Source organism: Opisthorchis viverrini (genome assembly GCF_000715545.1).
Source record: "Opisthorchis viverrini unplaced genomic scaffold opera_v5_281, whole genome shotgun sequence".
In the NCBI taxonomy this organism is placed as follows: domain Eukaryota; kingdom Metazoa; phylum Platyhelminthes; class Trematoda; order Opisthorchiida; family Opisthorchiidae; genus Opisthorchis; species Opisthorchis viverrini.
Window position 1 is genome coordinate 130186 of NW_008751935.1, and position 13134 is coordinate 143319.

General features: G+C 44.0%; 2 protein-coding genes across 2 annotated transcripts; one reads left to right on the forward strand and one right to left on the reverse strand.

Annotated features, from left to right (window-relative positions):
* Positions 1-1037: 1037 nt before the first annotated feature.
* On the forward strand, positions 1038-3395 carry T265_14846 (hypothetical protein; the record flags this gene model as incomplete). Its single annotated transcript, XM_009175523.1, has 2 exons — positions 1038-1224; positions 2925-3395. Coding segments are annotated over 2 exons (309 nt in total), but the record flags the coding sequence as incomplete, so codon positions are not given.
* Positions 3396-4465: 1070 nt separating this feature from the next.
* Positions 4466-12152, reverse strand: T265_09444 (hypothetical protein; the record flags this gene model as incomplete). Its single annotated transcript, XM_009175511.1, has 4 exons — positions 4466-4793; positions 6715-7031; positions 7490-7609; positions 11624-12152. The coding sequence occupies 4 exons, from the start codon at positions 11807-11809 to the stop codon at positions 4658-4660; spliced, it is 759 nt and encodes a 252-aa protein (XP_009173775.1).
* Positions 12153-13134: the final 982 nt, after the last annotated feature.

Here is a 13134-nt window from a genome sequence, read left to right on the forward strand (position 1 = left end):
AAGCATCAGTGGCAACACTGTTGTGGCTGTCTTTGATGATGATGATGATGATGCCATCCGAAAGGCGGCACGAGGGATGAGGTACTACCAGGTTGCCCAAATCAATAGAGTCTAAAATGCGCAGGTCAGGTTTGAACCACGGACGTTCCGACCAGTGATTTCGCCCCTTAGCCACTGAGCTATCTTAAGTTCTGAAAAGGATACTTTCCATCGCCATTTATCCGACCAGATTGGTCAACCGAGAAGCACTGACATCATGCCAGCGGGCCATGCAAATGCCCAAATCGATCGTCTGAATTCTTGGGTAGTTGATTCTCGCTGTACAGACAAAGCGACCCCTCCAACTTTCTCTTGTTAGCAGGAATTTCCAACGTAGACGCTCGCATCGCGTAATCTGATGGTTACCAAGTGGAAATCAACCGTGCGTCCAAGTAGATCATGTGGCTGTCTGCCACCGATAAAGAATCACAATTCAAGATTGCCTGGAACAGTTCGCTTCCTGCAGGTCGTCGCAAGTCAGCACGAAAAATGCTAATTCACCATCTTCGTCGAGCAACCATAGATCAGCATCATCTATCTGAGCTAGTTGAACTCCTTTACGCAATGAAGCAAACCTGTACTGGTAAAGAGCACGTGAATTAAGCGTGGCAGCTATCTGCCCAACTTCCTCAATACGACCCAATAACCATTGAATATCGTCAAGGTTACTAGTCTAGAAATGCATATCGACAATGGCACACAAGTACCTCAGTGACAAGTAGTGAAGAATCTAAGTGAAAACCGAGAGCTCCAGCGAACGATCAGGTCTTAGGAGATGTAGGGGGCTTTTGATACACTGGACAGTCCTGCCCTATACCACTTGATACGATCGACTTACTGAATGAATGAAAGCAACTGTTAGTGAAACGATGAGTAAAAAGGGCGATTCGGTCACTAATTCGCAAAATCACTTGCTGGAAAGATAGGTCAAACACGTTACAGAACAGTTCAACAGTGATTTCGTTATTTGGCCGAAGTACGTACCCAAATGACTTGGCTGTCTTTCGGCTCTACTACCCACCTTCTATTCTCCAACTGTTTTAGTATATCCGGACGGTCGGGTTTGTATTTCCATCCTTCACGCACCGGGAGATGACCCCATGGGCTATGAGAGTTCGGTAGAACGCTGGAGCCCGGTACAGTCGGTTGAGAAGATTCTGTTGTCCGTTGTTAGCATGTTGGCTGGTAAGTGCTTTGCTTCCTCCCCAAGTGACACTTTCCACTTCGCTTCCAAAGAGAGCTTGGTAGATTATTAACTCTCCGTTTTTCCACTCAACCAAGTTCACACTTCTAGTGTTTGCTTAACCTGTGTTATCTGTTAGAACTACTCAGAGTCGGACGTCTGCTTACTACCGGGGTTCCGTGAACCATACTTCTTGAGTCTTTGTAGGTAAGCGGAAATGGTCCAAGATCACTCCGTGCCAACAGAATCCGGCTGCTATCGAAATATAAAAAAAATCTCTCAGCTGTAACACCCGATGCTACCCGAAGGAAGCACGAGGGCTAGGATACTGCCAGGTTGCTCAAGCCTAGACAGGGGAATTCGAGAGGCAGAGGTCGGGTTCGAACCATAGACCTTGCGGTCAGTAAATTCGCGCTCTAACCACTTGGGCCATCTCGCTATCGAAATATACCAGATGACAGTAGACGTTTAGTGCCTGCTAACGTTTTCCCCACACTCAACATTGGCTTATTGTTTGCCCGGGCATTTCGTGATAAAATGTTTCTGCTCGACTTACTTCCAGAGGAGTGGACACTTGTCAGCAATAGCTGATCAAGTTTGTGTGCTGCGTCGACAACGTGTAGTTATTGAAGGTTGCTAGGAGCTAGGAGCCACGTGTAAAAGGTCAGATACATACTCCCGGTTCAAAAGAGGAACATATGAACATTATCTCATATTAGCTAAATACTCATTTGGTTTTGCGCCACCAACACCGAATTCGCTGAAGGCAGTTTCCAGTGCAGTCACTATGCTTCATGTACACGTCGAAACGGACTCCACGTTTCTCACTTCGTTACTGTTGGCGGGACATCTTCCATTCGATATCTGTCCCGCAAACCGGCCTGCTTCTTGACCTGATACTTTTTCTTCCGTAATCCCGAAAGCAATACCATGTCATAGTATTGAGTTCACCTTGAGCAATAGTCCCACTTGACACGAAATGGATGCTCTAAAAACGAATAACCGCTCCTTGGAAGAGTGTCTCGTGAGTCTGCCGCCCTATAGCATTCCACAATGTACCAACCAACTCGTCCGTTTTCTTTTAGCTGTTCTGGTACCCCTGGACGCGTAATATATATAAACTAGGGTGGCGATAGTGTCATGCACACTAAACTAGTCGAGCGATGGGCGCAAAAACTTGAGAATCGCTTTTCTACCCTGTCCCCTCTGTTGTTGCTCAACTTTTCGACTTTTTTACTTAATTATCCAAGTGTTTGTTATGTTACACTTGTGTGGACCAGTTGAGCCACTTGTCGGAAACGCCATTTTTCTTATCTTTCTGTGTGTTTTGGTGACATTTATAGGTTTATCACCCCAAGTGTGCTCGGACAGTCTTATCGTTGGTAAATTTGCTGAGAATACTTTTTCTCTATGTCCGTTCGGTACCGCGATTCATTCCGACTGTGACCAGTTCACAATAGGTTGTGTGCTAAGTATGTCACCCTTCATTCTTCATAAACCCACAGACATCCTAGAGTAAGGAGACACACTCCCACAATAGCGTACTTTTAGACCTATCGGCTGAAATTCGAGTACCCTTTCGACTCGTCCGCTTTCACACTCCTCACTCGGTATGCTCGTATCAGTTGGTTTTCACTCCCGCCGGCTGTCACTCATATTCGTAAATGACTTCCAATACTCGACTTGAATTTCTTCCTCGCAGAACCGAATGACGAGAGTGCTGCAAATGTGGACGCGGCAAAAACGTGGCGAGAGGACAAGCGTCGGTTTAACAAATTGGCTTTGCGCAGCGTTCGCATTAGTCTCGGCCTACCACCGGAGTAAATCCAAGCAAACCTGGTTCCAATCCCTGTCTGATTTTCCCACATTGGAATCGGATTACTTTTTTGTCTTTCCTACTTTGGTGTAACCAATGGAATATGGCATGGTCTTCATTGCTGATCACTCTTGCAAGATCACGAGTTCCCGATGTATGCCTTTCTCCTATATTCCCATGAGTGTTACTTATGATACCGTATTGAAAGACTGCTGTTTTCTACCGTCTTTGGCTTTTGGTGGGCCATCTGACGTTCAAATATGTGGATGTCGTGTTTAAACCCAATTGTTTTGTTCCATTTTTGCATATACTTTCCGACGCAACCAGACTACTTGCATCAAAACACCACCGCAAACCTCCACAACTAAGGATGATAAGTTTGGTATGGTCACTGGAAAGTGATTCGCTTGCAAACTTGGGGCACATACCATTGCGTTTATAATGATTCCAACAGGCATGTTGTCACATGCCCCTAAGACATTTTCAAATCGATATCGAGTACCGGTGAAACGGTGATACTACTGGTCGGGAGGCACGCGAGTAGTATGTGTTGGCTGTAGAATTTCGCTTTGCGTCGATGGATAAAGGGAATTCTGTTACGGAATTCGTGGGGCCACTTTGTAACATTTGCTTGGATTTGACCGACGAATGAGTGGAGGCAACTGATCTCTAAGAAAACTCGTTCGGGAGGCGATCTGTGTCCAGTTTTTGGAACTAAGATGCAGATTAGAGTTTCGCTTCCCTGTTCAATGGTCTGTAACCGGTCAGTTGGCATTTCCGAATAAATAACTCCGCATCGAAGGCCTTCTTTCTTTCACCGATAGAAACACAGTTGTTATTGGCTCACTGTCGAATAGCTCGTCAGACTCTGCTTCAGTGGGTCATGTTGCTTGCACCGAGTAGTTTCTGACACCGTTTAGTTGGTCGCCTCCGAAAAAATCGTCGCGGTATTCTGGTTTACAGTTAGTTCTGTAAGGTCATATTCACGTTTTGTATGGTTTAACCTAGAAGTGCGACAAAGTGCATTGTGAAGCCCAAAAGTGTTGAGACTACTGAAGAAACATGGACTATAAGGTCTGCGATGGTATGTGCATCGGGAAGGTTTGTCCATTTCCTATACAATTCGGGAGTAGCGTGATTTTTGGTATATTCCTGACTTTTCTTTCGACATGTGCTTGACTTGGTGTTGTATTTAACCCCAATTTCGATTCGGAGACGTTATATTTTCCCATTGGAGAAGGATTTTTCGGTTATTTGTCATATCCGCTGCCCCTTACGTCTTTCTGAACGGTGGCTAGATGTCAGAATCGGTTTTATTAGCAATTTGACCCGCATTTCTCTTCCAACGTAACTGCTCACGTGATCTGAATTGTTTTTGTCCCTTCGGGGGTTGTTAACGCTATCCAAAAGTACACATAGTTTGGTATGAAAGACCAGATGTGTTGTAATAGATGATCATAACTTTGCCATTCAGGTTGCCAACACAATTTGATAGTTGTAAATGGAAAGGGTGGCCACCGTCAAATTCGAGTGAAAAAAACTTCGAACACTTGTTATCTTCACGTCGCAGTCTGGATAACACGACTCTTGACATTGTCCATATCCACGAACCATAGATATCACGGGAGTCCTGAATTTAGCAATGCTCTGCGCGCAGCCGTGAGTGCTTTGAACGCTTCCTCGCTCCCTGGTGCGGTATTTTTATCCGGATGGATGACAAATGCCAGCCTTCTGTAGGCTCTGTTGATCTCATCTCTGTCAGTGAAAAGGAAAGGAATATAGTCAGCGTTGGATGGATACCAGAATTTGGTTTTGGCACATCACGGATTCTTTTCAGTCTAACATGACCAATGGAATTACGCGTATCCTAATAGAATTAACAATGGCGTCGTGCGATATCGCAATATGTAAATGCGAGTCAACGTGAGCACGGTAACCAGTTGAAAGACTGAAAGCCAAATTTTAGGTGCAGATAAATCAGCACCAATCTAGTCACCTTGTGACCCGAAGTCTTTTAAACATATAAGGTTTGAACTGGTAGTCTTGAACTCGAGCTCCAAGCTTCTGCTTAATGGGTTACGAACCGGCCTCCACAGAGGACCGGATACCCACAGGGCTCTGGGTTTAGCTGTTAGGAAGTAGATAGATACATGATAGTTCTTGAAACGAAGAGTCCCAACATGTGAAGTTTTAACATAGGGACTCTTGACATTCATACCGATGATCCTTCGCTCATCGGACAACTGCTGCACGAACTGAGAGGCAAGTTGTTGCGAACCACCCAGCTATCGGATTGAAATTTACAGTTCAAGTTCATGAGTATAATCGAGGACGAGCGATTTTCGGTCGTATATTTGGTGAGATATCTGTCCATAAACGAGAGATCAGTGGTTCAAATCCCAGCCCGGGGTTGCATTCCGTTTTGGTTTTTGTAATTTGTACCCTTCATTTCAATTTGAACATCTGTCCGGCATGTACGTCGTTTGGATTTTCGTGATTACATGGTTATCAGAGTCTTTGCGTTGCATCCACTTGGGATATGGTCGCACTGATATGCTGGGGTGTACCTGTCTTAACACTCCCAGATTCGTTCCTGGGATTCACCGAGAGTGTGCCAGAAGTAGCTATAGACACCTGCTGATCAAGGATTCAACGTTCTGTTCTGGAACAGCTACCGAACTTAGGGACATTCATCCAACGATTCTATGTTAGAGGATTAAATGAGAGACTCGAGAACGCTTTAATCGGTTAGTTGGCTAGTTGCATGTTGAAAACCGATAGTGTGTGACGGTTCCGCTTCGAGAAAATATTCCTACTAACCGCCACACACAACTTTACTACGGCCAAGGGGGTGTCCGTTGGATAACTGTTCTATGCCCGGTGGATTACGGATAAAAAATTATGCCAAATTCCCGCATTCTCAGAAGAAAGAATACCACTGAGTGCGACAGTGATGGAAGGATGTTCGATCAGAGGCTTTAAGATCTAATTGCAGAAGCTTGCAGGCGCTGGAAAGCAAAACTGCAGTTTTTTCAGAAAGGCATTTACAACTGAAACATTGTTCAAGGAAAAGTTCTACTAAATCACGCTTGCACCCTAGGTCGATTTCGGGCTTGGGCCAGTTTGTGGTGGACTAGACACAGACATCCTTCAACTGGGACAAGTGTGTAGTAATCAGAAGCCGGCCTGCTGGGACACCGCTTCTTGCCTCTTCGTGAAGCATGAGTACGGCTGTGCAGTTGACACTTCCTTTCCTTTTACGTTGCGCAAACAGTCGCGCATTCTGAATGTGTTGATAGGCGTTCCAGGAACCAAACCAGTGACAACTATAGCAGCTGTACATCCAAAAGGCTTGGCTGCTGAGCAAACTGTGAGACGTCAGGTAAAAACATTCTTACAAATTCCTTCAGTCGATATGCTGAACACCCTTAAGAACAAACATCATTTTAGCATTATGATGATCAACGGGCGTTCACGGATTTAGGATCAGCTGATCTGCTTCTTAAAGACAATTTAGGTCAGGTGCTCTGCACCGGCGACTTTCTGTGATGCTACTGCCAACGATTAGGATTCTATGGGAAAGCTGAGATTAAACCGTTCGTTAACTTAGCATCTTGTTCTCCGACAACCTTTAAAGGCGGTATGTAAAATATCAGTTTCATTCGACCCAACCTACTTTGTGGCTTGCGGCCCAAGACCCAGTATTTCGTAGTGTGTTTTGGCATTCTGTATGCGTTTGATAATGTTCCCTTCTTTCTGAGTGCATCCATTCACATCCTTTTGACGCGAATCCGTATGTCCAACTTTCTGCTTCGAAGATGGTACTTCCCGAGTGTTGTGTGGAGACCGCACTGTAGAATGCGATTTGGAGGATGTTGTGTTTGAATGTGTGTCCGCACATTCCTTTTCCGGTATTTCCCACCAGTGCCTAGCCCCGTTTTGTTGAGCCCAGGTCGATTCTGCGTTGGGCTCTACAATGGACTCCAGAAGTGTCTGGAATTTGATGGAATTTTATTAAAGTTCAAATCATGTAATGATCACCCATGAGTGAGTCGTACTCTACGTCTGAAACAGTTTACCAAATGGCAGGGCTTGAACCGTTCAGTCCCAAGCACACTGTGCCAATGATCAGATTACAAGGTTATAGACCAAGTTTGCTGGTTTAAAAGTTATGGAAAAAGAACGTTGTGAATCTCACTGTTTACGGCACAGGGGATGTCCAAAGGAAAAGTTCACTTCTTTTGGGTTCTCACTTTCTATGGTTGGCTAGCTGATGTCTCACTAAATTAAGCCACTTGCTAGACGATACCTGAATGTCTCACTAAATTAAGCCACTTGCTAGACCTGAGGCGCACTTGCCTGAACAAACTCTATGATATTCCAGAAATATTCATTTTTCTTATCCTTCCTAGCACTCTTATTTGTTTTGTTTTGTTTTGTTGTTCTCTTACGTGAATTGCTTCATCGACCCCGTGGCCAGTTAGAGCAGATGTCTCGAAGTAGGGTAGATTTCGACGAGCGCACCACTGCGAAGCTTCGAAATAGGTGACCTCCCGCGGGAATTGATCAGTCTGTGAATTAGAACCGATAGAAAATAGTTAAGGCATAGTGATGAGCGCTAATCAGAATTAAAAAAACTGGTTACCTGCCATCGTTTTTTTTCACTTCTGAGAAAAGAAGTTATGAGACGGTCAGACAACGAAGACGGATGAAGGTGCTCGTGTTCCACAGGCCGGATAAAGTCTTAGATGTTGTATTCAAAGAAGAGACGGATTATGTAGACAGAATCAAGATACTAATGCCCGATAAAGCGGGTTTCTAGGAAGGCTGTGATCTGATGTAGACCAGCTAACAAGACAGGTCGGACAGAAGCTTTTACCACCAGCCTACTGGGACTGAAATGTGACATCTACGAAGCTCAGCTAAGATACATAATGATGGGGTTCTTCTCCCACTCTGACCATACATAAGTCTGCTCGTACCAGAAGTTAAATAAATAAATAGTTGTTCAGCTGTGATACCATTTCGATGCCTAGCTGTCGTGCCACCCGAAGAAGACATTAGTTCTGAGATACTGTCCAAGCCTGAAGAGAGGCAGTCGAGAGGTCGAGTGAGGGTTCATAACACGAACCTTCTGATCAGTAATTGTTTTGAAATTGTGCAAGCTACAGTCCACTGAGTTCACATAAGGAGTTTTTTAGGTGGATCTATCTCTCTATGCCCCTTTACAACTATCTTTAGGTTCTTTGTGGGGTTCGATTAACACACACATGCACCTAGAATATTTAGGTGGGCTGGTCCCATTATGCATTGAAGATTAACAGCTTGTTAGTGAGTAACTCGATGTAAATGTGTTTTGAGGTATAACTGAAAGACAACTTCCTGAGATCCCCATTGGCATACTGTACAAACGATCTGCGGACGACACTGATCGTCACCCATTGAAACTTGTGGATAGTTTACATCAAACCGTGTTAGTGTCTATTTAGGCAGAGACTGGTCCGCATTTTTATTGTTCCATATGGTTAGGTACCCAGATGGCACTTTCAAATATGCTGTATAGTGAAAGATCACACAGACCGATCAAAATGCATTCGGCACAAATTACTCACTGTGATCGGTCTTATGCATGCAGTCGCCCAATTCATCCTGCTCCAATCAACCAGCAGAATAAGTCACATATATGCACCGTGTTTGGTATCAAATTTCTCGGTCTCACATTGTGTACCAATTCACATGAACTCGCATGAAGTAACCNATGGAAGAGCGGACTGGAGCTTTGGCAAACGTGTTTCAGAACACTTGCCGCTCCATCTGAACCACGTGACTGGCAGATTGATTTGCAAGCGAAGACTCGAAAGTCTGCTTCGTTGAGCGCGTCCTATGCCATCGTTACAGAGTTAAGCACACTGTAACTATCAGGTTTCTGATCCGCAATACCAACCCGAAATTGTTAGCCTTCCGTTGATTAGGTAATATTCAGAGTGTACACAAAAGATCGTGACACAAGCTGTTCACTTATCTTGTACTTGAGAGTGGAGCCTGGCTAGCACACAATATAAGATTGGCTTCGTTCCACTAATCCATTGATAGTTGTCTAAATTTAAGATGTAAGCCTGATGGATTTTATTGTTTCAGCTGAAAAGATAATCAAAATCTCGGTAGCCTGTGGCCCTCTTCCTCCTACAGAGTTACGCACGTCAGAACGGTGTTAGCGGGGACTTGACTGAACCTCTTTTTTGTCATATTGTTCAACTGAATGTATTAAAGGCCAGCTGACGCCGCAGTTGGAACTAAGTTCCAGAGGATGAAGGATTATCCTTCGTTGCTGGGCAGGTTTGAGCCTTTTCGTCCATCATGCGAGTAATGTCGTAAGAAGGGACCAGTAACTCCATTTTAAGGAATCGAGTTTTAAAACTGAAAAAGCATTTGCCTCAATTCGCCTTAATAGATTTCCAAAATTAACTTTGCAGTGAAATTTTTCTAGCAACGATTTTCATTATGTCGAATACGTTACGCCGTGTCTCTGGTTCACCACTTGAGGGACTCGGCCGAGGTGTCGAGTGCGACTGGACAGCAATCTTTCAGTCCGTTCCACGAAGAACATACAGTAAATAAGTCACTCTTGACATACAACACACTTGGACATTTGACAGGTAATCGATTACCAGTGATCGCTGAACACAAGGGTGATAAAGTGAGCAAAGGTCCAGACAACTACGGTGCAACCTGGAAGTTTATAAAGAAGCCAAGGCGTGATACTTTTTTCGTTGAGATTCACACTGGGGGCTCGGATAAACACCGAAATGAATTGCTGAGTGAAAGCAGCTAGCATTCAGGTGTCCAGGTGTCACGTTGGTGTGGTTTTTGCATCATTTGACGCGCATCATTATTTCCGTTAAAGTTCGGAGACAGCAAAACAAATTAGGGGAATTTAAATGCAGAAACAAGTTGGAATGTTTTGCTGAAGAAGTGCGAGCCACAGAATTTATCTGCATTCTAGTTTTATTTTTAGGCAGCTAGACTCGTTATGGGTGTCAACTAGTGCACGTCATCTTTCCAACGTTAATAAGGTAAAATGTTCGCTTCACCAGGTAGGTGAGGTTTAATGGACGCCTTCATCATGTATTACGGCCTGCTGAATGATGAAATAAGTGAAGGATTGCCCTGGGATTTGCTGAGACGGGCCTACCAGTCAGGTTCTGACCAGTTTAAATATCTAGGTCGTCACTCTCATAAAGTGCCTAATGACATCAAGCTTTGTTACTTAGGCTCAAGAAGTAGTTGTGCGGTTTTAGAAGAGAAATATGGCGTGGTATTTTGGAGAACGAGTTGACTGTTGAATCAGAATTATTGGTGCCGGTCGGTATCACCGACGAAGTCTTGGGTCGCGGAAGATTATGCTTCCCATACAGTCACTCATAGCAAAACCGATCTGACTGAGAATGAACAACAAGAAAGGTGTTGACAATAAGCCTTTCTGGATGTTGTCAGGTCAATGCATGATCGGGTTCATTCCGCCCCGTTTATCGGCAAAGACATTGTGTCCTCATAATCGATGAGTTGTATGTGTTGGTGTTCACGTGACGTTTGTCTAGAATCAACCAAATGCGGGCTAAGACGAAGTGGCTCAGTCATGCTGGTGATGGATAAACGCACTTGTGAGAAATATTTTCGAAACCCTTTCTTCTAATGACGAGGTCACAATTATTAGATAACTGGCTACTACAAATCTGCCTTCTGTATCTGTGTGTCGTAGATTGAGGGTGCTCGTTATGTAATTTTAGCACATTGCCAGATTAGCCCTTCTCGCGGATCAGATATTGTTAGGGCTCAGATATATCGAGAGTAGTGCCTCTACCGTTTCGAAATCATTCCCTGAATGAAAGCTGGTCAGATGGCCCGTATTAACGTTTAGTAATTGTCCAGGATAGATGCCTTTGATTGTTGATGTCTGAGTCAGCTGCTGTCACAGCCTAACTTCACAATCGTACAGTTTGTTGTCGCTAAACAAATAAATCAGGTCGATCCTTCTTGGATTATTAAAGATAAAACTATGGTTTCATCGAGGTTTTATGGAACTCAGAACATCTTGGTAAAGGATTTATTTGTGCATTCTATACCGCGGTGCAAGTAGTCCCCTGAGTTCAGAAGCTTCCCAGGCGGAATGTATTCTTCATCAACTGCTCCAAGATCCGAGTGATTAATGGCTCAAACCCCCTTTGGATTCTGAGTATGCACACCGTCAGTGATTTTCAACAAGAATGAAGCACACTGCAGCGCATCTCGTTTTTTCGGCTTCGATTGGTTGCTTTTGCAAAATGGAAGTCCAATCGGACCTCAAAATCTTCCCTTTACTTACAAATCACAAGTACTCTTCGGTGAAGAAAAGGATTTTCAAAATTCACTTGAGTTTTCCATCAGTTAAGGGACTATTCACTACCGGATGACGTGACGAAAATTCTGTGGCCACAGAGAGTTGATGTTGTATTGTGTCACGGTGCGAAATTTTGGTTTGTCCAAAATGTATGAAAAAATGTGAAATTATTAGTATTAAAAAACGGTTGAGGGCAAATTCAACATACCTTATTTCCACAAACACAAACTGCGATTTCGCTCACATGGTTGCCCGCCTCAGTTCTGAGCTCTTGGAGCCATCGACCGAGGGAACGAAAGCTATTCTGCCTTGTTACATCAAAAACCAACAAAATCCCAGAGACTGAGTCATAAAACTCATTCCGAACTTCGTAGTAGACCATATCACCAGCCATATCGAAAACGTTCACTTTCAGCTGTTTGTTTCTGATGGAAGTCCTTCAAGGTCAGAACAATTACGATTAGCAACAGAACCGTACCTCTTTATCCCAAAATCAACCCCGATTGTCGGGAAGTATTTGGCTGTGTATCTCTTTTCACAAAACCGTTTGATTAGGCAGCTCTAACACATGTGCACCGGATAAGGGTTTACATACCTTCCCACATTTCACATCTCCAATAATGGCAAGCTTCACTTCGATTGGCCTTGGAAGTTGAACGGATGGCATGCAGACCACGGTAGTTTGCAACTCTGGCTTGACCAGCTACGTAGTCCTCAACTTGGCAAGGTAAGGTGCTAAAACTGCGAAGCAGAGAGAGTCATACCGACAGTAAACATTATACGAAGGCTACTTCTTAGTGCGCTTCTTGTGTCAAGCATAGGTGAGAAAAGTGTGGTTTGTTTTACTTTGTATCCCGTTACCCATTTGTGATGAAGCGATGGTGTTGACTCTCTACTTTGTTTACCAAAGACGCTTTCTCTATGTGCGGGAGAAATTCAGATACACTGTTTGCCCCTCAATTCGCCGATAGATCTAGTGTGCCACTGCGGATGAATGTTATTCCGCAGACTGTAAATTTGGGCTTTCGTGAATTCTATTCTATATGTTCGTGAGCTGATGCTGTCATGATCTATCGGTCATAGTGGATAGTTCGTCATCCGAAAAGTTCAGTGACATATCTGGGACCATGTTAGCTTGGATTCTTACTTCGGCAGGACTGAGAGACAACTTTCTACTGTCCATTACAGACACGGTTCTCAATGATGGCATCAAACAGATTGCTTTTGCCGGCTGATCTCAACTAGAGTTCGGATTGTGTAAATTTAATTGCCTTTCTGAATTCTGCCGCGCTCTATTTACTGGACAAATTGTGGTCTAAACCTGTTCATTCAGGGCAGTTGAAGTAAGATGTTACAGGTTTCCTTTTGCGTTTCGTGAACACTAGCGTGTAGATTATGATAATGTGGACCAGAGTCCAATTTTCTAGAACTCTACTGGGAAGGGACTTCACCCGCGGTCCGCCAAAATTTTATTTCGTAATCCCATCTGCTTGGAGACCTGGATAAAATAAATGGTTCGGACGCCGGCAATTCAGATTCCACTTATAATGACGGAAGTTATCGCATCATATTCACACCCTTGTGCTGGTACTTTGTTCCAGCCTATTTGATCATTTGACCCGGGAATTAACAGGCAAGTGAGAGATTTCACCCACCAAGAAGGAAATAGAGTTGGTAGTGTGAAGAGATTTGGGATTTTTGTGGTGATTTCGTTCTGTA